At 37.3% G+C, this 27,057-nt stretch overlaps 2 protein-coding genes across 3 annotated transcripts in view; one reads left to right on the forward strand and one right to left on the reverse strand.

Moving 5' to 3' along the window:
• Nucleotides 1-1,257: 1,257 nt before the first annotated feature.
• Nucleotides 1,258-23,482, forward strand: LOC139961697 (inter-alpha-trypsin inhibitor heavy chain H3-like). Of its 2 annotated transcripts, XM_071961106.1 has the most exons (14): nt 1,258-1,616; nt 1,881-2,101; nt 8,322-8,485; nt 12,496-12,606; nt 13,627-13,765; nt 14,512-14,763; nt 15,422-15,707; nt 16,020-16,546; nt 17,156-17,420; nt 18,012-18,059; nt 19,232-19,270; nt 19,615-19,728; nt 20,635-21,000; nt 21,460-23,482. In XM_071961106.1, the coding sequence occupies exons 2-14, from the start codon at nt 1,970-1,972 to the stop codon at nt 21,696-21,698; spliced, it is 2,682 nt and encodes an 893-aa protein (XP_071817207.1). In that variant the 5' UTR covers nt 1,258-1,616; nt 1,881-1,969; the 3' UTR covers nt 21,699-23,482. The 2 variants fall into 2 exon arrangements, with proteins under 2 accessions (XP_071817207.1, XP_071817206.1); XM_071961105.1 differs by having other exon boundaries at nt 1,258-2,101.
• Nucleotides 23,483-23,611: 129 nt separating this feature from the next.
• Nucleotides 23,612-27,057, reverse strand: part of LOC139961698 (adhesion G-protein coupled receptor G4-like) — a 37,539-nt gene continuing 34,093 nt past the window's right edge. Inside the window, exon 12 of the mRNA XM_071961107.1 lies at nt 23,612-26,671. Within this exon, the coding sequence (XP_071817208.1) occupies nt 26,167-26,671 (505 nt within the window). The 3' untranslated portion in view covers nt 23,612-26,166. The remainder of the gene's footprint in view (nt 26,672-27,057) is intronic.

Genomic DNA, 27,057 nt, shown 5'->3' on the forward strand with positions numbered 1-27,057 from the left:
TGTTGTTCTTATGTGTAGGTGTGTTTCGCTCCGTACTAGACCGACAACAACTATGTAGAAATTAAATTTGTTTATACATTGTTTCAATCATCGCCAAAATATATTGAGCGAGTTCCGCCAACCGATTGAAAATAATATTTCTCGTGATAAAGAAGCTAACTTTAGTCTTCAGTGTCGGTTCAATTTGTTATTATATAGGCAATACGGGTCGGAGACCAATCCCCGGGCTTATAAGTTTATTCTGTATTTTCATCGTGCCAAGAACAATCATAACGAAAACATCGTCGCGTTACCTCAATGATTGGTGAGGTAATTTGACTCAATGCCAAGCCGCAAGTGTATATATTAAAATGGGTATTATATTATAACAAAAACATAAGTAAATAAAGAGAGAGAGAGAGAGAAAGAGAAAGGGGAGGGGAGGGGGGGGGGGTACGTGAGGACCTACCATTGGTATATATAGCACATAAGATAGGCCTATGTATAAATTAAGTATTCGGCGCGCAATTCGATATGACAAACAGGATATGAGTGTAATTAATTATATTTATATGTGACATTTTCTTCTGTTGCTAATGACCCCGATTAATATTTATGTGTCGAACAATGAATTTTATGTTTTGCAAGTGCACAATGTAGATAATGCAGCAATAGTCAAAAACCATTAGAAGAGGAAACTCATAATCACTGTTAAATCAACAAGTAGAATGGATAGATTCAACAACTTGCAGGAATTTGTTTAACTTTAACTATAAACATTTCATATAGAGAGTGGCTTATTTTAACGCCATTTTATTTGATTACTTATACCGCGCAAGTGTTCTTCATTACCAGGGACCTAATTGAATCGGATATGCCGAGTCATTAACTTAAGTGTTACAAGTGGTAGGCTGTCGGTATTTTACTGATATATTGTACACATACCTATGTTATACATCCTCATCGTCAAACTATGAAACGGGAAGCAAGTATAACATATATAGAGAACCGTTGACGGTATCGTGAAAAGTTGTACCAATGTTTACATCTGTGTTTTTCTCTTTATCAAGGAAGAATGTTTCTATGTCGTATTGACTCGAATATAATGACATGCGAAACCGTCAAGCTTATTTTCAAACTTTCTATAGCCTTAACGTATGTTGGACAATTTTTGACACGTTTAACATTCTCTGCGTAAAACCACGTTTCCAGAAATTGGAGAATGCGTCGTTTCATGCATCGGTCACGTGGTAATAATATTTGATAGTATGCATTTGTGTTTTGCTCATTGGAATTGATTGTGCATGTGACATTTTGGCGTTCCAAAGGTCAACTACAGGCAACTATACACACAAAATGACGTCATAATACTAAGGTTTGTGCGGCGTCGGTGAAGTCCAGTCAGCAGACACCAATTTGGGTGAAAAGTAAAATTGTAGAGAAGAGGTGAAACATATGGGCCTATTTTTTTTGTAAGACAAGACAATCAAGAAAATAAAATTAAATAATGATGGAATTTTTGTCGCCACCTGTCACTTGTAATATCGCAATGTCATACACCTCGGACCGTTAACCAGGCGTAGTTTCGGAAACACTGCTCGGTTATTACCGAAGCAGGAACTGAAGAATTCGAAAGGGTACTTTGTTAATGACTTCCTCATTAGGACATTATCTCTTAGACTAAGGGAGCATTTCAAGGACTTATCTCGTTGTCATTTTTAATTCGAACGGCTAAATGTTTGTTCGCTTCGTAAGTTGGTTAACTTTCTGATAAGGTTTTTTTTTCTGTGTATTATCTGACCACGATACATCATGCATATTCATTAGAGTGTTTGCATGTTTGCTTGAAATTTCTTTTAAAGATATAGCCTTTAATGTTTGCAAATCTCTTTTGAAGTCAGATCGATACTGGTTTTCCTCGCCGACGGACAGACCTTTTAAGTTCTTTCTCCGAAACTTGATTTATTTTCTTTCGAGCGAAAAACACAAAATGAAGTTTGCCATAGTTCTTGTTCTCATTGGTAGCATCTTGCCTCCAATATTTGGTCTTCATCTTTTTGTTGGAACCGGACCATCTACTCAAGATAAGATCAAAAACCGTGCGAGGAGGGACGTCGATTTGGTAAGTTAATTAATATTGATTTATATTATTATATAATTTATATTAACGTTCATTTAATACCAAGGACGTAGGAACCGGGGGGGGGGCTGGGGGGCGCCAGCCCCCAGTGAAAAATGTGGGGGGCGGAAGTATCGTTCCGCCCCCCTTTCCGCAAGTCAGAAAACCCCTTTTTCATTTCCAAATGAGAAAAAAATCTCATTTGAAGCACCAAATTGCATCTAAGGCCAGGTGAAAATGCAAAATTCTTTACAAAATGGAGTGGGTGTTGAAGTGTGCTATATTGCACCAAATTGCATCTGAGGCCACCTGGAAATGCAAAAAAATTCCAAAGGGGAGGGGGACACCCCCTCCCCTTAGACCCCTCCCACAGGCCGGCCATCAGTCTTCAGCCCCCCCCCCCACTCAAAAGTACCTTCCTACGCCACTGTTTAATACAAAATAGACATCCTTAACTGATAGGATACATTGAAATATTCCCCTCAGTTTAGATACATTTTGTTATCCTACATGTACTGCGACCGTTGTCGATGATTTTTGTGTGCCTTCAATCATTTTCAAACTAACTTTGATTAATTAATAAGGAACTGCACTGTTATAACGCAGGTACAGGTACAGGAATTATGAGTTGAAGTTGCATCTAATATTAAAGGGTCACCAACAATTTAAAAGAGGGGCATAACACAATGTGTACTTGAATATGCTAACTATTTGTGCATATGGTGGTGACACATATGACAGTAAAGTTTGCACTCCGGAGGAGGGAGGGGGGAGGGGGTGGGGGAATATAACCACCCAGTGCCAGGCCTGGCTACAGGTTTGATGTAATGCACTATGTAGGCCCTATACTCATAACTTAATAAAGCTGTGTAATTTGGATAGTTACCATAAACTAGTAAGCTCTCAGTATATAATGACTAAACTGCTCGAGTCAAACTCCACGGTTTAATTTACTATGAACACTCGCTTTAAATTAAGATGTTAACTTCAACATGACGTGACAATGAAACTTAAAAACCTATACCACTAGCTCCCATAAGAATGGGGTGGGCTATAGATCAGACTTGTAAGTGAGTCCTAATTTACTGCTATTATTGCATGTACAAATTTGTACTCGCACTCGAGATATTTAGTATAGTATATAAACTAGTGCGAAATTACCTACGATTATATACTCGTGTTTAGATCCCTATACTCTCCTACTTGTACTCATACGCCAAGGGAAATTCTAATTGTACTCATTGTACTATAGTTGTATACTCATGGCGTTGTACACGCACTACAAGTATGGTTGATATAATCCTCACAGTCAACTGACTGTGGTATTTCATCATCGTTTCTATGCAGAGACAGTGTCAAAGTGTCAGACTGCTTCGTTTTCATTCCTTAACATAGACTTCACACCGTTCAGTCAAAAAAAAAAAAAAAAAAAAAAAAAAAAAATTGGAAAAAAGCTCAACTTGGTTGCTCTATGTTTCTATTGTCAAGCGTAATTCTGCAACTACCAACGTTCAAAGCTTGGAAAGTTATTTGTATTCAATAATTAATAAGAAATAGTTAATCTTGTAAATAAGTGACTCAACATAATAAATATTTTCAAATATTCATTCGCTGATGGGAAAGATGTCTTTCGGGATATCTTTCAGTACCAGGGTGATGCTACGTAAAAGTAATTAGGCAGACCACTGGCGATATCCATGACCCCCATCCCACCCCCTTAACGTGTGCCTCCCTTTCAACGGTCACACTACATCCAACATCTTCCCGGGTTCCCTCTGTCAACATATATGAAACGTAAGTCTCATTCCAAAACACAATTACAACTGATATCCTCTCCGACCCGCTTATTTGAACCCTAACCACCTCAATCCCACCATCAACCCGGCCCACTCTAACCCTAACCACCTCCATCCCGCCATAAATCTGGCCCACTCTAACCCTAACCACCACGATTCCACCATAAATCCTGCCCACTCTAACCCTAACCACCTCAATCCTACCATAAATCTGGCCCACTCGCTCTCATACAGAAATTATAGAAGTGAAAAGTAACTTTCAGGAATGGTATACATATACCTTAATGTAGGCTGTGTATGTGTGTTAAGCGGGCATTGGATACACATGTAGCCTACTAACGAACAAAGGTTGGATGCTCACAAAATAATCTTACTTTAATCAAGTGAATCCTCTCATTTTAAGTATACTTTACTTTACCTGATCCAGGTTTGATTTAAGGAAATGGTTCAGAAGGTATAGATAAATACACAAATACAGCCGAAATAGCGATGCATAATTATCTGTTAAAGGTAAAGAGTGCCACGTGCGAAACGTGGTACCCCCCTCCCCCAATATGTACAATGTTTTGTGTACAAAGTTGTAGCTAATATATTAGTACTTAAAAGTTTAAAGGATGGTGGGGCGGGGGGGGGGGGGGTGGTGGGAGGACGCTTCTTGGCCCATCCATACATCTTCATTATATTTCCTATAGCGTGCAAATAACCCTTCTAACTTATATAGGCAACTGATATTTCAATGCTGACTAAAGTAAAGAAAAGAAAACACGTTTAATATGGAATGCAACCCGGAAGTTATGCGGATGTAAACACCAAATTCTTGACAGAATATAGCTAATATATTCTCCTTATTTTGGTGAAAGTACTTTCTACAATGTTTCCAAGACAGAAAATTGTTTGCCAAACAATTTTATCGTGAGAACGGAAGGGATTACGGACAATGCGTTTAAGAAAACTAGTGGTTAGTTCTCACAGCTATATTATGGTATTTTGTGATTAAATCACTGACTGAGAAACAATATTATAATCGACAATGAGAAATGGAAGCATTCTTATCTTGGGCTGCCAATTTAGAGGCGCCCTGCATAGCAAAATAGTGCTTTTATGAATGTAATAATCCAGGCAGGAAAATGAAGATTATTTGAGTAATATCTATTATCTTTTTGCACCGTAATGTAGTATATTGTAATAATAAACAGTATAGAAACTCACACTGCGTTAAATTTTAACGACTCCAACAAATGACGCTGATGCAGGAAGTTACCCAGATAGGGTAATCAAAATGAGGTTTTAGCTCGTTTGGAGTTTGTTTGTGAATATTTATTAGTTTTATTATGTTACTTTAGCCATACATTAGATTACAGATTATAGCCATACCAAAAGAAGTAAAAGTGTGTCGGGAATGTGCGAGGCCGGGCTGGGAGGGTGTCGGTGTTGCAAAATGGTTTGATTGCACACGATAGCGGTTGTAGCCTATCACGAGTCTGGTATGTAAGCTTCAATCCCTCTGTACCACCTTACCTACGCTGGGAACTTTGCGCTGTTCATTAACGAATCTCTCACTCCCTCTATAATTAACAGTCCGCAAAACGGACGGCAACAGAGGAGGGTTGGGGGAGGGGGGGGTGGGTGCGCTACCACATTTGTTGTACTTTTTGCGTGCGTGTGTGTGGCTAAGATGTTAACTTATCGAGGGGTGGGGTGGGGGGGGGGGTAGTAAGGTGGTAACCTCTCCCCTTTGTGGAAATTTGGGATGCATCGAGTAGGGTTATTTTCCTACAGACGGATGTCTGTGTGCAGTATAACAGCTTGCAGATACACCGTTTTCTCGTCCAAACTTCAAAAACTTGTATGATTAAATGCAACAAAAGTATCAAGAATAAGCAACTTGGTTTGAACACAGTATCTAAATCATTACAGAGTAGAAAAGTTCACTATCGTCCCATCAATCTCCCCCGCTCGTGTTTTCGAGGAAAATTTTACAAGTTGATTATGAGGCTCTATCATAAAAAACAAAAACAAAAAACGACGTGTTTAGACTGGTAGGGATATTTCGGCCAGTTGCCAAAAGAATGACTTCCTAATAACACAAACTTTTTGACATACGGAGACTTGTAACTGAAACGTATAATGGTTTGAGTAAATAACCAGAGGTCTGCATAACTTCCTGAGCTTTGTCCAAGTATATGAATTCTTGCCAGCTTTTTAATTACATAAAAGTATAACCAATACTTGAGTCTTTCACGTAACCATTACAAAAAGGAGTTAACATTTATCGAGACTACATATATATCAACGAAATGACCTTTAGTAGAGTCTAAACATGTACAAGCAATAATGAGTTGATTTAATGAAGTTGGTTGCATGAAAAATTACGAACCCGGAAAAGCCCAGGGTTAACACAACTCTGAGACTATAACAATAAGTAGGTTGAAGTTAGAGCATCTACTCATCCAATATAGCGCTCTTTGTACTATAACTTGCTCTGGTAATATACGTCGTTAGTGTGTAGGTTTAGAGCAGTTTTAAAGGAAAACACATTCTGGCACTTTGCCAAACATGCAAAAGAAAAGTAACATCTAGCAACGTCCATATCTACATCTATGTTTACATCCACATCAACAACAACATATACATCAACATATAGGCCTACATCCACATACACATCTATATATTATCCTCCCCATCTACAAATAAATTTATATTTAAACCCACATCTACCTTTAGATCCACATATACATGCGGCTTATGAAACAATATTGATCAGTTATTGTTATTGGAAGTTTTGAAACGATAAAATATGTTTTAAATGAAAACAATAGGAGTCAATCATGACTTCATGAGCGTGTAAATGTGAATGGACAGTTAAAGTATATAGGTTATTAAGCAGAGTTTACAACGCGTCAGAATAGGCCTTTCTAGAATGAGATGTATAGTTTAAGAACGAATGGGGTTATGATATCTGTCTTTTACATGAGGTAAAGCAAAGATGGCGGTAATGTTTGAGAGTTGAGTATAACAATCTATCCACCCACGTGTGTGGAAAGCCAGTTCGCTTGTCACTCACCATGACGTTGCATGAGATCCGCGCAATCTAATGAATTCAAACAATTTTATTATTAGCATTATTATTATTATAATTCAAACAATTTGGGGGGATTTTTTCTGCCCTACAAAATTTTGGACACGTATTCGAGGGATGAATACCAGAATAAGCAGATAATGTGGCTAGCCCTGGATTAATACTAAACCATTGTCTAGTATGTAGATGGTCACTATATAGACATTTTGCTTGCCTGGTCATTTCATGACAGATACGAGTGTATAGGGCGGTTGCAAAGCCAATGTATTTTCTCTAATGTATCTTTAGAAGGAAGTTATTAGCCTCTTGTACGCTTTTCCGCCAGTACCAGACTCTGGCTAAACATTTCATTTGTCTATCTCAATTTTAAGCTAATCTGTTTTTTATCTGCTGCGAACGGTCGTATTTAATTGTCTTGAAGGAATAATTTGTCTGTACAGTTAGATAAGCTGTTGAAAATACAAAGGATATTTCACCAAATGGTGCATGTGGATGAATTTTATACTCAGTGTAAGTTGATTCAATAGAATTGCTTACATTAGCATCTATTTATGCGCTCATTGGCTTACACACTGAATAGTGACCATTAATAATGTCACTGAAATCTAAGTATTGTAGACGTTTCCACCAGGTTTATGCTAAATTTAGCCTCTCTGTATGAGAGTCGAAACATTTTTATACTGAGGCCCTCAAACTTTCGGTTCAGGACCCTCACAATGGTTCTCATGTTTCTGGGAGACTGTAGCAAAATATTTCACTCGGCACGGATAAGAAATGCCTTCACATTCGTCACCAACAATAGTGAACAACGGCTGCAACATATCCAGAGTTATAAGTAGTTTGTAATAATTCAATTAACTCTATACAACATCTCTCCCAACACCCCCCCCCCCCCCCCCGCTATCTCTCTCTCGCCTACGCACCAACAAACGTTCCCTACACTCACAGTGCGGGCAATATTCTTTTTGTGTAACATATGCACCGTGTGGTATTATTTCCGCCGCGAGGACAAACATTTACCCCTCCTATACGACGCTATATATGCCATAGATTAAGAACCAATAGAGATGCCCAGATAACTATTTGCAACTCAGAAACTGCGGGATCGACCATTTTGTTGAATGTGTCTGCGACATGGTCTCCTCGATATATCCTAGACATTATATAAAAGTAAATTGGGTCGTATGATAGTATTTCTTATAAGATCCCATTTATGCATTTATACTGGTAATTCTTTAGCATATAACTGGAACAATCGATAATATTGTGTTTTTAATGTACACGTATACATTTACATTGTAGTGTATTTATATTTACTTTAATATATATATTTGTTTTGTTTTTTAAGGTTGCACCTCCAGTGGTCACGAGCTATCATATTACTTCCAGTATCACCGCTCGTTATGTCAGCACGTCAGCCGTTGCTACATTGGTCAACGAAGATGAAGTCTCGCAGGAGGCTGCCTTTACATTCCAAATGACACCTGGTGCATTTATCAGTGACTTCATCATGTAAGTACTTTAAATACACGTAAGGTCAATTTCTAATATAGTTGTTAACAAAGGTCACCCAAGATAGAGATCCTGGGCACGAAAACTAGACGACTTAACGGCTCCACTCGCAAACCCAGTCCCGTTGCATCGAACGGATAGCCCAAACTGGCGTAACCCTAGGCTAGTAAAACTATATGACTGCGGGTTGAAAGTAAGAGTTACATCAAATTAAAGTACAAATCAATTCACATTTCCTAAAAGTTGTTTAATTTCCATAAATCTTTTTAGAATGCTGTTCGACATCTATAATAGGTCCTTATAGATTGAGAAATTTCAATCTAATGTTGAGCACCACTCGGTAGATTGGTGAAATTGTTGATCAAATTCAATTCAGTGATTTCATATGAAACCAGCTATGAATATCCATTAAAATAACGTCAGCGGAAAATTTTCCTTCGTGTATCTGAATGAAAATATAACGTTAGGAACTTACACAGGATTGGGACGCAAATGTCCATACTGTTTCTGATCAGCTACTGAGCATGACCGATTCACATAGAACTCGACAGATCAACGAAATGTATGATAATAATTTTATAATAATCTTTGATGAATCCAGATGAAGAGAAAACTACCTGGAATATGCATATCTAATATTTTTTACCCGCACCATTAAAATATGTTAAATTTCTTGAAATAGTCAAAATTATGTAAAAAAAGAAAATGATAACAACGTCAGCTCCTCTGTAAAAAAATTTAAACAGCTTTTTAAATAAAATATGGCAATGAACTAATTTTTCGTACTTAAAAAAAACTGGTTCAATTCGGATAACAACTAATCTCGCCTCCCAGTCGTTTTTAATATTTCAAAAATGTATAATAAGTACCGCCATAAAAGTCCTTTGTGGAAGGATTGGCAAATGAAGCCTTGGTGAACGACATGGAACTGTAAGTATAAGGAAATAAAGTTTTAGGAGGCGCCCTCCAACAAGAAATGTAGTTCAAGTTCATGTACGTTTAGGTTAATTTATAAATATCATTGTCTTGTTGGTAACTTAATGTTCCACAGAAATGTGCAACGATTTTTAATATCATTTTTATTGAAATAGGAAACGGTAATATGGTTAATCAAATTAAAATCTCGTTATTCATCATATTACAAAAAATTGGTTTCCAACTTTATCATTTAGCTGGTTATTTTGTCACCTGATGTGTGAAGGTTAACGTGTAATATATTTATAACTGTTTTCTAATATTTGACTATAGGTAGCAGTGATTTACCTTTAACTGCGATAATCGGATGCTATTCCCTACATTACACGCCTAATTACCACTTAAGTAATAAATTGCCAATAACGGTGACTTTGCCCTTTTAAGCATCTGATATGTCTGGTTTTAATAGCGATAAAACAATATCGCTCATACAAACAAAAGGTAAACAGAAAAGGGTTCTTTGCTGCATATTAAACTACTGGAGATATAAAGGAAAGAGTTATTAAGGTTAAACAACCTCTGTCTTTCAAAAATAACTTGGTCTCGGAGAGAAAATATATATTAACTATATCATTCATTCATTCATTTCATTCGTTCATTCATTCATTCATTCATTCATTCATTCATTCATTCATTCATTCATTCATTCATTCATTCATTCATTCGTTCACTCGTTCATTCGTTCGTTCATCCATCCATCCATCCATTCATTCATTCAGTCATTCATTCATCCTTTCATCCATCCATTCATTCATCCATCCATCCATCCATCCATTCATTCATGGATGAATGCATGCATGCATGCATTCATGCATGCATTCATGCATTCATCCATCCATTCATTCATGCATCCATTCATCCATTCATCCATCCATTCATGTATGCATTCATTCATTCATTCATTCATTAAATGGCCATAGAAATGAGCCAAACCGAAAAAAGGCCGATCAATAGATGCCGACGAGGAGAGATGGAGGGATGGGGGAATCGAGGGGTGGGATGGGGGGGAGGTTGTAAGAAAAATAAAAACGGTACGGTGAACCTGGCCCACTTGAAAGGCTATATGCAACGCCATCATTTGAGTTGAAACTTGGATGAAATGGGAGGGGGTAGGGTGCAAAACTAAAAGGGAAGTAAAACGTTTCCTAAAAAGGAATATCCGTACGTAGGTTGACAGTACTTTGAAAGACAGCTGGTATTTTATAACACAGTCACTGAATAGCGGTTTCCAAACGGAAATGATTATTATATCCCAATATTCCGATGCACGCTTTTTTTCATGAAATTATTTCCAAGAGTTGACACATGGTCAGCTAAGCGCTGGAAAGCTTGGCCTCTTGCAAAAAGTCATTACAGAAAGTAGTATATAGTTATCTTTGAACTTTTCGTGTCCGGGCTGATTTGAGAAAACAACAAATTGAAAAAGAAAGAGAGAAACGAAGAACTATATGTAAATACACCTGTCAGCTATGAGCACGGTTGGGTCATCATAGCTTATCGAATCAACAATAACATGATTTGAAATGAGTACCCTCCGACGAGAAGTATTCAGCTTGAACTAAGTTAGTCCTTTGAGATATATAACAAATTCATGTTTATCGATCGCTTATAGTATTCAGAAGTAGCCTTCCTTGAGGTTCTGACTCTCCAAAACTATACCAAAGCCTCGAGGAGGAGATACCAAATTAGAAAGATGCAAAGCACTGCTGGGAAGGGGAGGGGGAGGGGCAATAAATACTTTTTATGAATTTCAACATGGGTGACCATTGTCGGGAGTAGATTAATACTTGAGTTTTAAAACGCGAAATATAAATATTCTTCGCAGGACGTATATCGATAACGACTTTAGAACTCAAAGAAATCTGCATAACCCAGACTTGATAAGTGATGGGAGGGCTGGGAATGGAAGGGAGAAAGGGAAATGGGAGATGAAGCTCGATACAGACTCCTAGCGGGAGGGCCCTTGGAGATCCGATGACTCAAGTGTGTTTGGGCACGCCTTTATACGCATATCCTTAAACTGACTCGATTATATTAAAAATGATTACATAGCCTAAATTTACAAGGAGATAAATAGGTGTTATATCGCAAGTATCGAATACTTGTGTTGCCACTTTGCCATCTCCTTATGTCCAACCTCTCCCACACGTCCCTAATTATTACTCCCGCCGGTTCCCATGTCTCCAAACCCTCTTAATAACTCCGGCATGTCTCACTCCAGTATAGAGAGAAAACACTTCGAAACCAATTAAAATTAAGTATATTGTTGACGACGAATCTTCAGTTCAACGTGTTGTTTGTCGTTTTTTCCAAGAAGATACTTCAACTCTTTATTGGCTGGTATTTTTAAAGCCATGTATACGTACAGGAGGTGGTGATCTATACCTTAAAACAATACCCTATTATAGGATGCATTATAGTTCATGGATAAACATTGTCAGCTTCCTGCTCCATCCGTCCATATATAAGAGTAAACATATATGTTATCGTTTGTTCTGTGAACTTATTTAAAATCAACTCCAGAATGTTTACATTCATAATCCTTGCATGAATTGCTATACTCAGCTCAAACAGTTAAGATAAACATTTCGTGCAAAACAAAATTCCCCTTCGCAAAGCTTTCCAAATAGAAAAAAAAAGTAATTTCATTTTTGTTGTTGTTTAATATAGGGTTTTGGCAGTGGCCGATTGGCCTGCCGACATACCAGGTTTAAGTTGGCGCGTTGCCGATTTGCTTTATAGCTTCGGCGGAAGCGTCAAATGCTCCAATTGTTTCAAGCCCCACACTACGCTCATTGGGTCACTAAACCGGCAGCCATTCATGTCCCAGTCCGCCCCTGGGTAGGGGAAACTATCAAGCATTCTCTATCGGCAACTCCTCATAAAAAAAAATCGTTATAAAATATAAATATTAACGTCCAGCATAACACAAGATTATTACACTTCTGATTCCAATCTATTAAACCCGGCCTATGAAAGCCAATGCTGGTTTTTAATTTTCCTAATGGTATATCTGTTAATTCCTCGTTTTGCAGGATTGTTGATGGAGTCACTTATAAGGCCCAGATCCAGGAGAGGCAGATGGCGGAGAAAGCTTACGATCAGGCTGTCTCCAAAGGAGAAAGTGCCGCCCAAGTCAGTCAAGAGTAAGTGTATTTCAGCAGGGGTACATGCTCTCTGAGTTAGCCTATATCAATTGGAAACATCACTTTTAAATTCGCCTTAGCCTAACCTGTCCCTGACGTTATCACGGATCCGAGTCTCGTACCCCATTTATGTATTAAACATTATTGTCTCTCTTTTTAAAGTAATATATATTTATGGCATTTTAGTGATACCTTGAATGTAGCTAGAGATTGAAAAATCCAAACGGGTGGATTGTAAATTTTGAGGATTTAACGAATTGTAAAAAGTGGGAGATACAGGTATAAGAGAATCTTGATCGGGCCGCATGCGTAGACTATTTTGTTTACATTTGTGTATCGAACATGCTGACATGGGCGGTCGCAGTGATTTTACGGTAAAACGTTCGCGCCATAAGGGCAACAGAAAATAAATATCATTCTTTCGATTGCGACAGCTTTTCTCCATTAAACCCATCTGGTAAGAGTGCATTTGAAATAAGAAACATTGAACCTAATTCGGAAGTTTGTTTTCCGAAATTTATCAGCAAACAGGTATTCAGACTTTAACGATTATAAATGAAATCACCCAGTTTTGATAACATGCCAAAATACAATGGCTTTAAATGAAAAATCCTGCTTATTGTGATCAATGGACGGAAGCTCCAAAGCAAAATAATCGAATCGGAAATGTGTAGGAGGGAAGGGTAAAAGGATTTTGGTAATGTAAATAAGAAATCGATGGCACAAGCCATCAACGGTTAACAAGGATTGTTTACATGTAATATTAATATCCGATTACTATTTTGTAATCGTTTATAGTTGTACGTGGTCAGGTTGAAAAGGAAGTAATGTTACCTTTTCTTGTGTTTTTGTTGTTAGTTTCGGACGACTATGGAAGTCACTCCTATATACCGACCTTGCAAATTTTGAGGTGTACCGCGGATTGCAAAGTCGGCAATGACTACATAGGTCTACTGTAGTTTTGATTACTTAATTGATTACTTGATTACATATTTTTGTCAAATCCTTCTATGTCAACAGTTCCGATGCCAGCGCTCGTTTTAAAATTGACCTCAACATACAAGGTGATACTACTGTTGTATTCAACCTCACTTACCAAGAACTGCTCTTGCGTGACAAAGGATTATTTACTCATAAGATTTACGTAGCAGCTGGCCAGGTAATGGTATGACATGACAATGAAACCATACTAATTACAATATAAAACTAATTAAATAATAATAATAATAATAAAATAATGATGATGAAATAATAATAAGCAAATCATTATCAGGATAACTGTATTGTAATAGCCAATCATCTGCGTTTTGAAGAAGGGAGAAAGGGTGTGAGTGGAAGGTGTATTTGGATGGGATTGGGGTGTAATTTTATCTCCTGTCTCTCCTCTTTTGGAACTTGTCAGGAAAGTTAGAGCGTTATTCCGTACACATTGTTCGAAGTAAGTAGGAACTTTGTCCCCCCTCCACTCCCCTCTCCCAAACCTACACACAAAATCTCTTAGATTGCATCCAGTGACTGAGCTACTTCACCCATCAGGCGAACCCACCCCCACCCTTCCAAAAACACAAAATAAGGGGAGAAAACAACAGAAATGAATTCCTCCCGAATGCAGGTCTATGTCAACACTGTTCGTGTACTTGTAGAATGTTACATTACAAAACCGCACTGACCATGCATCTGCAGTTACATCACTCGATGTAGCCTACTTATGACACCAGGTCAGTAATGATGTTGTCAGGGCAAGGTGCAGTGTTTACACATGTACTCAGTGTCCAGATAATATTCCACAATGATATCCACTGCCGATAACGTAATAATGAATAAATATGATTAACAGAGTTATCACCGGAGAGCAAACCTATATGTTAATTTCTGATTCTATGACCTTTGACATCTGATGCACAGGTCACCGATTTGCGAGTAGATGTAAATATCCTTGAACCTCAAGGACTGACGGTAGTCGATGCCACGTGGGATCCAGAGGAAGATGGAATAATACCGGAAGTAACCTTTGACTCCTCGGAATCCACCACTGCAAATGTGGTATTTAATCCTTCCAAACAGGATCAGTCTCATGTATCCGGTACAGACGGTCTCAGTGGACTGCTTATTGTGTCGTACGACGTGGAACATAACCTAGATGGAGGGGATTTATTGGTAAGAAAAATTAATAATTTATAAACCGATAAACCTCCTGGAAGATTTTACTTTTGTCCCGCAACAGGATTGATCAAATTGGTCAAAAACTTCAATGTTTGCCGATAAAATATAAACTGAAATAAAGGCCGTCTCAGTGAACTGCTTATTGTGTCGAACATAATCTAGACAGAGGGGATTTATCAGAGGGGGGGGGGTATCATCTCCAACCCACAAAACCCCTTTTAATTAGCCAATTAAGTATTTTAAGGGATTAAGGGTAACATCAAACTGCTACTATTATAGTTTAAACATGAATGACCATTTTAGAATTCTAGCATACTTTGGGAGCATAACTGATAACCTTTTAATCTGCTAGATTGTCAATATTATTATTGTTTTTATTGTTTGGAACCTTGTAAACAATCTTCACATATTCGGATAAATAGAGAAGACGACAGATCACGTGTCATACAGTGTGACGTAGTACTTGGTTTGTGACATCATGTGTGACTTCATCTGGCAATTATTACAACGTGTCTGTCTGGTCACATCTTTGTATAAATAAGCATCATCATTATCACCTTGTTGTGACGTCTGAGAAAGTTTCATTCAATATTTCATTCGAATTTTCCAAAAACAAAAAAAATCAAACGTAGTTGAATCTGTCTATTTTCAGATCTCCAATGGTTACTTCGTCCATCACATTTCACCCGAGGGACTTCCCCCAGCTCCCAAGAAGGTTATTTTCGTCATTGACGTCAGTGCTTCTATGTGGGGTCCTAAGATGACGCAGACCACCGCAGCTATGGTCTCCATATTGGATGAATTAAGGGACATCGATTCATTCAACATTTTGTTATTCTCTAACGACGTTGAATACTGGAAGGAGAGTCCTGTACCAGCCAGTATTGAAAATAAACTTGAAGCACAAGAATACGTCAGATGTCTCCGTGCTAAAAGCGGTGAGTTTAACTTTGGCAAATTGCTATACAGATAGCCAAGGAACGCCCTTAAGATAAGAACTTCTCCTGCCCGCTTCTATTTGATACCTTGAACACTTAGCATCACAATAGAAACGGCACCACTTAGACAACTTCCCGCCCGCCCTCACGTAAAATATTGCCTCATGAAGTGTTAATATGTCCAATTAATGACATTTTTCTTTTAATTTTTCGCACGTTTGTTATGACTTAATTAACTCTACTTTTAGTATCATTGATGAATGAAGCTTTTATTGCATTTATGTTATTTTGATTTTAAATATCTCTACACAGCTACAAATATCTACGACGCATTAGTCGCAGCTACAAATCAATTCAACGTCACCGATGACGCGTATCCGGCTATCGTCTTCTTGACCGATGGTCGACCAAATGTTGGAGTTATAGATCCTCGAGACATAGTAGATTCCGTTAATAAAGCGATCGGGGAAAGAGTGGCGCTATTTTGTATCGGGATTGGTCCAGATGTTGATGATGCTCTTCTTGAAGCCCTGGCAACCGAAAATCAGGGCTTATATCGTAAAGTATTTATCGATTCAAGTGCTGCTGTTCAAATGTGTGGATTCTTTGGAGAAGTTGCCACGCCATTATTATACCACGTTTCCATACGTTATAAGGAGGGCGCTGTCGATAAACAATCATTGACCGATGACGAATTTCTGAGTTATTTTGACGGGAAAGAATTGGTCGTTGCAGGCAAGGTCTCAGACGAATTCGATGGTGATTCTTTGGATGTTGTCGTGACTGGAAAGGGTCGTCAAGACGATGTTGAACTCGATGTATCCAAAAAACTTAACGAGGTAGGCTGCATGTCTTTATATTAAACAGTTTGACGAGAACTGATCAAACTTCAGATTACTATGAAACACTGATAACTGAATGAAAGAGCTCGCCAAAACATTCATCAAAGACGAGGGAATTGGAAATGGAGAGACGAAAAGATCTCTGACACTCTCTCTCCACCTAGAGAGAGAGAGATGGGTGGGGTGGGATGGGGATGGGATGGGGGGTAGGTCGGATGAGCACTTGAGAAGAGAAGGAAGTGGAATATTTGGTACTATTAGATATGGCAGAGCATTAGAAAAATGTTTAGACGAAATCCCCTCTCGATACATAATAAGGATATTCCAGAGGCGGACAATGTCTAACTTATAATGAAGAGAAAATATTCCACAATGTTAGTTGAAAACCAGATTTCAACATGTTGTCCCAAACTCGAGATATGGGTTGAGTGAATTAAACCTATTTTGACCGAGTAAACCATCCCTTACTTGGGAATCACAGATGATAGTTTGTGATGGCATCCCGGTAGATTTGCTTCATTCATGGGGATGTTTGCTTAGCTGTCAATGTACTCTGAATTAAATTTAATTCTGTGGCTGGTTTTTAATTTTTGTTTATTGTCATAGCGTGTTAGCCCAGGTATCGACGAAGGCTTTGCTGAACGAATGTGGGCATTCCTTACCATCAAAGAATGCCTTAAAAGGGCACGAAGGCACAGTCTACCGCAGGAGGAACAGCCAGGTTCACAGGAGCTGAATGCCAAGGCTCTAGAATTATCTCTAAAGTACTCGTTTGTCACTTCTATGGCCTCACTCCTGATCCTCAGACCACCGGAAATAATCCCAACTGAGTCGATACCGTTAGCAACCAGTAGTCTACCTCTTATCCGACGTAAGTATACCCCTGCATTCGAGGTAAACGTTGAGGGGGGGGGGGGGTGGAGGGGGGGTAAGTTACGCGGGAGTCATAGTAAAAAGATTACTTTATGCAAAAGTGATATGGTATAGTCCAGGTCCTCTTTATATATAAAAAAGGAGCAAAAAGTTTTGAGTGCTAGTAATATTTCTATAGCTATCCCGGTTTTAAAAATATTCACTTTTAATGATATGCTAAAACTTCATAATATGCAAAAACTCTGGAGTGTTTCTTTAAGGATACATTGAAGATGACGTCGGCTCCTCGGTGCAGACCTTAATGTTAATGTTAAATCTTTGTTTTAATAAATACTAGTTATTCAATCAAAGCATGTTTTCTTAACTTAGTAGACTAATAGTAGCAAAGATAGATGATATTACACACCAGCCTTTATTACTTTTTTTTTTACATTTTTACTTTTAATTACACAAAAGCCTTTTTAAAATAAGCCTATTTAACTATCTAACATATTTGTCATTGCCACATACTTTCATTTGGAAGAACAAATGTATTTGGTCACGTAAAGTTTAAGATAAAAACAGAGGATCTTGCAATTTATTTTCCCAGCTCAACCATTGACGCCAGAAGCTCCAGAGGAACAACAATCCAAGGAAGGTAAGCATGTGATTATGGAACGCCAAAGGATAACATCATATCTTTAATGTAAAAGCATACGACGATGTATACACACATGATGACGTAGTAACTTCAAAGAATGACGTACTAACTTCACAGGATGACGTTATAACAACACGTGATGACGTAATAGCAACACAGGATGACGTAATAACAACACGGGATGACAAACTAGCAACACAGGATGACGTACTAACTTCACAGGATGACTTACTAACTTCACAGGATGACGAAATAGCAACACGGGATGACGTACTAGCAACACAGGATGACGTACTAGCAACACAGAATGACGTACTAACTTCACAGGATGACGTACTAACTTCACAGGATGACGTAGTAGCAACATAGGATGACGTACTAACTTAACAAGGAGGATGACGTACTAACTTCACCAGATGACAGTACTAAGTTTCCAGGATGACGTAATAGCAACACATGATGACGTACTCACCTCACAGGATGACGTACTAACTTCACAAGAAGGATGACGTACTAACTTCACCAGATGACGGTACTAAGTTTCCAGGATGACGTACTACCTTCACATGATGACGTACTCACTTCACAGGATGACGGTACTAAGTTTGCAGGATAACGTGCAAACTAAACGGGAAAACGTTTTCACTTGTTACAATGACGTTTTAAAGTTACGTGTATATTTTGTCCCTCCACTGTTTATCTCCTACCTCTCCTCTTCCCCTGTCGCTTTTTTCTCTCCATCCCTTGTCTACTAATCCCCTTACATCTATCTCATTGTGTTCACCATGCTCATTAACTTGTCTGTATTCTGTGTGTTTCTGTCCCTTCTGTTACTGTTACTGTCATTTAGCCTCTGAAGAAGATCCTGCTAGGATCGAAACGTCAGTCCATCTTACTCTTACACATTCTCTTACACAGGCTCTCTAGTAGATAAGCAGTTTGCTAATAGTTTTATGTTAGTTTTGATTTTAAATTTACATAATGTTATATTCAGTTATTATACATCTTACAAAGGTATTGCATTGTTTATTTACAAGACCGTATCAAGTTACTTCATTACATTACGCTTTCATTATGTGATCGTGTAAAACATTGGTTAAGCAACATATTACATGAAAATTGAACGTATTACTGAAACCATAATTTCTCAAGCATTTTTTGTTTGTTAGATGCGTCACAAGTAAAACCGGGTTCTCCATCCTCTAGGGGTAAGTATAACTAGTTCCCCTTGCTGGAACTTCCATAATACTTAAATGAGCTTCAAACATAATTTCTCTCACGCGCGGGTAATTCTCAAATTTGCATTATAGCCTTTCTTCTAATGAAACATTAGTTACTTTGTGGTTATCCCTATATTTAGCTATTCCTTTGCTGGGAACACCAGTTAGAATCCATCAGAACCTTAATACCCCTAACCACCCCCACCCCACCCCGGTCTTGTAGTCCTGAGGTCCCTTGTTCAAATCCCATCCTAAACACAGACCATTCTTTGTGTTTTTTTTCCATTGTTTTATATATTCCCTGAATTCAATTTCTCGTTCTTCACCTTCAGTTGGAGCAGACCCGCATTTTATCATCGATGTACCTCATACAAATCTGACAATTTGTTTCGATATACAAGCTAATGATGGAACCACTCTCAGTCTTATTAGTGATCCGGTACGAGGTAAGAGGAAGACCTAGAAAACAAAACAAAAACAAACAAACAAAGTTCGTAAATAGTTGATTTATGTTGTATCTTACTCAATCGTGTTTCCATTATCAGTTTATGAAAACATACAGTAAGTTTTGTATGTTTATATGTCTTTGTGACTTTTAATTATTTATTTTTATTTTTGCCTGTTATCATAAATGTAAATCCAAATTAAAGGTTACAAGTTTCTTTAAAAAATTAAGATCGCTTTAATCGTCACCGTTTAGTCTTTAAGTTTTAAAAGCAACTAAAAGAGAAATAATGATAATGTTCTTGGTTTTTCATTTGACAGTATTCACCAAAACACTAAAATTTGAAAAATGAAACTGTACTGAATTGATTACCTCTCGTGATTGTAAACCTGAGAGGCACAAAGACTCGTGATCACGTGACGAGTTTCAAACACAGAAGAGAACCTTTTTCCTTATTTTAATCCATTATTATAATTATAATTATTATTATTATTATTGTTATTATTATTGTTATTGTTATTATTATTATCATAATTATGGTTATTGTTATTGCAATTGTTATTGTTATTGTTATGATGATTATGATTATGATTATTATTATTATTATTATTGTTATCGTATCATTGTCATAGTCATTGTTATTGTTGTCGTTATTGTCATTGTTATTGTTATTGTGATTGTGATTGTGATTGTGATTGTGATTGTTATTGTTATTGTTATTGTTATTATGATTAAGATTAATATGATTATTATTATGATCATTCTGATTATTGTTATTCTGATGATTATTATTATGATTCTGATTCTGATTATTACTGATATTACTATTAAATGTAAGCTTAGAGCTGCCACGAGTTGCCTCAACTTACCTTTGCGTCTAATTTATTGTTTTTCCTTTTCCCTACAGATATCTATGTCAGTGCTAAGGTGAAACCAGTCGAAAAGTCCCGCCCACATGCACGCCCACTTGACAGCCCTCCCCCTAGCTTACTGGGCAGTCTTGGTGTCCAACTGGGGTACTATAAGGTCCTCGTTACCACCGAAAATGTCGTTGTAGATTCTGAGATTGTGATGCAATGGGGAACTGCGAGATCGGTGATTATTGGAAGTTATAATATCACAATTCACAATGCAAGAAACCTCACCATCATGATTGATGACGACATCCAAATGCACGTGACCCTTCACAACCATTGGCGCAATCATCCCGACCACATTGATTTCTTTGTTCAAACCGAGGGAGGATTTTCTCGAAAGGTTCATGGCCTGTTAGGTATGTTATAATTTGATCACACCAAATCATCACTAAAGCATAGTTATAGTGCACTTTCAACCCTAGGATATAGTGCACGTTCAACCCTAGAACATAGTGTACTTTCATTTCAACCCTAGGATATAGTGCACTCTCAACCCTTGAATGTACAGCATTTCTATAATTTACTATATAACGATTTCAATATAAGCACATCCGATAACGACTAATGCAATGTAAAAATGAGAATAATTCTTCAAACATATTCAGATGTATCCGTTTAATATATTAAAAGTCGTGAAAAAGGAGCACCGAATAAGTTTCAGTGAGTATGTTTGCAACTGATAATGTGAAGATAGAAACTTCTAGTAAATCACTTGTTTAATACATTAAAGGCGTTTTGAGAATGAGGACTAATGAATGTGATTACAAGACAGGTCAATGACGTGTAATATTATTTTTTTCGTTTGTTGACAACAGGTCAATTCCAGTACAAACCGATCCACATGTTAAATCCATTGGTAGGTCATTCAGCCAACGGCCATATTAAAGGGATTTTGAACGTAGATGGGCACAAGAAGAACGTGTTCAAGATGAAGGAGGCCATAGACCAAACGTACGACTGCTGGTGGAGTCTACCAGAAACATATATCGATGGCGAAACAGAACAATACTTTCTGGCGGATTATTTTTCTCGATTCAACACGATTTCTGTTTAAGTAAAAGCAATTTTTGTTTAGTCAACTCACCCAAGCATCGAATTCCACTATAAATGAACAAAAGTCGGAAAAGTCAGAAAATAAATTTGCATTTGGAATTTGCAAGCTGGAAATACTGAACTTGGGGAACAACATACCGGAATAGGTTACACGGATAGTCATGGATATCATGGATATCCATGAATTCTTCCGAGCTCTCCCGAGTTGCCTAGCGTATCATTTATTTCCCTTGGATTACTATCATCTCCCGTGAGGTGTCAACAGTTCTAGTGAGTTGCCTAGAGCAACCTTTAGTTGTTAGCAGCTTTCTAGTGTTGACTTAAGTATATTGTTCATTACATCTCCCTAATTTTGCCTATAGAGCTACCATGAGTTAGTTGCCTAACGCTACGGTAAGTTGTCTATAGACCTCCATGAATTGCCTAGAGCCATCATGAGTTGTCTAGAGCTACCATGGGCTACATAGAGTTGCCGAAAGTTAACATAACCTGCAGTCTCGAGCTACCGTGAGTTATACCTAGATCCACCAAGGGTTGTTTAGAATTACCACGAGTTGCCTTCTGCTTCCTCGTGTTGTCTAAAGGTTATGCAGTCGTTGTTACCATGGCGATGAAGGAACGTTCATATCAGCTATATACATGTTTACATTATTTACAATATAGGAGCGCTGTAACGTATACCGTTCCCTGTTAATAAGTGAATATGAAAGGAGATCAATAAGGCTTAACATATATAGCAAATAATTTGAGAAAATAAATGGAAATTCTCTTAATTTTTCTATTTAGTATCAATCTATATTTAGAGCGTTGTAAATATTGAATTATATTTTACTAAAAGCACGTGTGCCGGATATTTTACACGTTTATAACGTCAACGGTTTCATATCTTTCATTAAGCAACATGTTAACTTTGTTATATTGAAGAGCATTAAATTTCAGTTTTAATAAATTAATGATATAGACAAAAAGCATAATTTCGAAAACTTGAAATTAAAACTGTATGAAGCACACAATACTTAAGGTTTAATGCATGATAAAAAAATATATAATATTCCTGCGTGGATTTGTAATTGATCAAGTTTCCTATATAGTGTTAACTTTAGGTACAAATGTTTTAACAAATTACCTGAGTTCGTAAGTCGATGCCTCTTGGTTCTGGATAGCAATACTGTGCGATATTACGATACACTCAGCTCACGTGACAATGAGAAACATTTCTTCGCGTACATGACTAGGTATTACCCAAGAAATTAATCTTATAAAGAAGATTTTAGCATGCAAGCAACTGCTAGTACTTGGTAATACTGTTTTCCAGTATATATAGTTTTCATACTTCAGCTTTATCTTCTAAAACGAGAGAGAGGAGGTGGGGTAGGGTGGGGTGGGGGTTAAATTATGTCGGTGAAGTAAACTGCTTTGCAGACAGTAAGGTAAAGGAGACAAGGTTTTCCATAGTGCACCATTAATAATCTGTTTATCGATATCTGGGATCAAAGCAAATGGCTTTTCAAGAAGATATATTAAATCAGCGAATATTCGCTGTGTTATGTAAATTTTCTGCAGCTGTATTTCTTGGCAGGTGAATTGATTTATAGAATACCATAGAATTAGATATAGGACTATGTTATGAATGCACGAGTAGTTATGACGCTCCGTCCATACAGGTAAATATTTCAACTATATCAATCGTGAATAACGCCCTCTAAAAAAGTACAGTAAACGTATATCGCTGACCAAAGATCTTTACTGATGGCGCTTTTAAAATATATTTTAATTATTTTTTAATGATTACTGTGTTTGTTTTTCTTCTTCTCTTTCTTTATGATTAGATACAAATACGCACTCGAATAGGACACGGCCTTATGTTTTCTCTTTTTTTGGGGGGGGGGGGGGTGGTTGGGGTCTCGGTAGAAGATTAAAGGGGAGGGGCACGAGGAGACCGAAGACCAGGGCCAGGGTCAATGCCTCGCTCGCCTCGCTCGTTAAACAGCCAACGTTGCATTTTTCATATCTCTGTAATTAAAGTTAGCTCTCTATATGCTTGATCACACGTGAAACGGAGAAAGAAGGGAATTTTGAAAACTCTTTAAACGTGTTTCATCTACAGTATAGGAATGCACGCTTTTCAAATCTTTCGTAGCCTTGGTTTTACAGCTTCTCTTTAATAGCTCCTCCTTTTCTTAGTTTCATCCTCAGACTTTCTAATGTTTTAACTTCACTTCCTTGTTTTAAAAGCGTCACTATTTACAGCTGATAACTTTTCATATGATAGTTTCTCTCTCTCTTTTTGTAACTTGTATCTTTTGTGTTTGTTTCTTTGTAGGCTTCTTAAATAAACAAATTCAAAACATAATGAACTAAACTCAAAAATTAATTATCTCTTTCTGTCATAACAATGCCATACGGCTCCTAGCTTTTATTTCTGTTCTTGTTTGGCTTCAGTTTATCCAACTGAACAATTTTCAAGGATGCGCAATGCCATTGGTCACCGTCGCATCACGTGTTTAGCAATTTAGATTAATTACACTTATCAAACTTGTTCAAAATTTTCATAACTATATATTAAACATGTATGGGTGGAGTTCGTACAAAGCTACAGTGTAGGTTAATACCGTCCTTTGAAGTAAAAATGATGCACTCAGAAATAGTTTGCTTTGTACAAATATTTTTACAATATATTTATATTTATTCCAAAAAAGTAGTACAAAAAAATAAATAATTATTTTTACTTTTGACCGAAAGGCAAGTATAGACCAGGGCGACGACCTTCACCACATGCAGTGAACTTACGTTCAACTTGGTGAAGTATTTATGACATACGTAGACTATTTTACAGTTACCTCACAAAATATTCCATACCTTACATCATATACTATAAACACAGTATACAATCTCTCGAAACAGAATGTCTGCCATTATTCTAAACAATAAATCATATTTATTACTTAAATTAGAGAATATATTCTACATTAAATTAAATTTGTAACACAATCATAATTTTAACACTTGAAAGTATTTCAGACATAATTTGAGATGTAAAACTCTTCAGAGAAGAGCAAGAAGTCAATATATACATATGAATTGCAAAATGGCAGCAGGTACACGCTTGCTAGAAACTGTACTTAAGCTTAAACCTAAAGAAAAATTCACGTTTAACTCCGAAATAAAAGGGAAAAAAAGAGAAACACATTGCAGCTTCCTCCATCTTTCATGTAATTATTTTCTTATGACGACCAAAAAAGACACCTAATCTCAGCTTAACTACAATATATCTTTTCATCTCAATATATTCTGATTTAAATATTCAAAGCCATGAATGTTTACCATTACATGTACATATGCAGCATAACTTTTTTTATGATCACAAAGATGGCATGTTAATTTAATATTCAGTAAACCCTCCCCCTCCCCTCCCCTCCATTCCATATCCCTTCCTATACCTGTTGATGCTGGTATGATTCTGATGAACAGTTATTTCATTTCACTTATAGACCTCCATATTACGTAACATGAAGATATGTACAGCGACCAGTACGAATCAACCAATAGGCATATGATTTTGTTTAATATATTTACAGCATTCTTAAAGTCTATTTTTTTTCAATTTTAGACCTTGCTTTATAATACCATGCATATGATATACTCCGAGTCCCATTTCAATGTAATTCCAAATATTTTTAGAAATAATCAATATGATACAAGTTTTCTTTTCCGTTTCTTTCCTACCCTATAATTTTGGAACAAATATAACGTTAATAATTGATCGGTCGGGGGGGGGTGGGTAGATGAGGGATTACACGTAACCCTGTGAGTGCCTCCCTGGTTTGTCTGACACAATAAGCTATTATGTGCTATATATCAACAGCTAAAGCAAGTTTTGTTTTTCTTATCTTTTTCGTTTGTTTTTGATTTTTTTTCGAAGATAAATAATTAGTCACCCTATGGAGGTGTTACACCTAGTATCCTTAATCTAAACATCTCTCTTGGAAGTCTGACACAATAAGCCGTATTAATTATTCCTAATGCGCATGTGCAAAATAAGTGCGGCAAATAACAAAGCCTCCAAGTACCTTCACTGCTACGAGGTAGAGTAGATCTGGTTTGATTAATGACAAAAAAAGGGAAAATAACATCAAAGTCTCTTACATTTGTGATGATATGAAATCATATTTTCCGTATTAAGGTATGATGTGTTTGCTGAACCTTACCTATATCCGGAAGTTCAACGTGCGCATGTATATTAAGGAATGACTCACTCTGGTCGAGCACATTCCATTATTGAGATATTCACGAAGTGAATAAGTAAACAGCTGCTTCTTAGGGGTCATTGTCAAATGGACAACATCTGTTCATTATTCAAAATAAATACTTTCCCTAGCAACGACCAAATATTGCATCAATTAAGTGTCGACCTTCGTTTTTTTTGGAGGGGGTCCGAACTTGGCTCATTATGCCTCTTTGATGCCTCTTTAAACAGATGAGTTGGAAGATACGGGCATCGTGCTTTTATTGTAAATTGAAGTGGTTCTCTCGTTTGTGATGAGATCTCTGTCATTGAACTTCTGACTAACGTCAGTGCTGCGTTTGCAGAACTTCCGTAAAAATTCCCAGAATTCATCGCGCCTTAAACAGAACAGAATAAACACCACTATACCATTCATGGAGAGAGTTACACAGAAGAGAACGTCAAAGACGTTAGGCGCTGCATTCGTGGAACTCGTTTGTCCACTGGAGTCAACGTACACAAGGCTCATGAAACCAAATGCCCAAGACATTCCCAACAGGAATGCGATAGCAACGGCGTTCCTTACTCTACGGCTAGCAATCTGCCAAGCTGTTTTCGTGGAACCCATCTCTTTCGAGCAGACCAATCGCAGGGCGACTAAGATGTAGCAGACGAAATTAAACGCGAACATAACTCCTTGGAACGGAAGGAGGATGTAAGTCAACGGTCCTTTCCAAGCTAAGAAACAACTGTTGAAGATAGAAAGAAGGCTGGGATAAGAAAGGTTGCCTTAATTAATGTTCTGTCTACAAATATATCCACATCCACCAAGATCATCGAAAAAATACACCCCTTTACTTAATCTCTACCCCTTCTCAATTCACCAATTTGTTCTCTGTAGTCAACCATACACGATACGATAAGTCATTTAAATTGAAATAGGTTTTGAACCATTTTGGCGGTGCTAATTATTTGAAAGAGAAACTTTGGGGATAAAGGGACGTCGCCACTTTAAAGATCATCCATATTGAAAGTGGCTACGCTTCTGCTATCACGTGATTCCACGCTTTCGGACATCTCGGAAATTTTAGAAATCGTAAAAGTGACATTCAGTGCTCGATTAGAAAACTTAAAT

This window comes from Apostichopus japonicus, chromosome 20 (genome assembly GCF_037975245.1).
Source record: "Apostichopus japonicus isolate 1M-3 chromosome 20, ASM3797524v1, whole genome shotgun sequence".
Lineage (NCBI taxonomy): Eukaryota > Metazoa > Echinodermata > Holothuroidea > Aspidochirotida > Stichopodidae > Apostichopus > Apostichopus japonicus.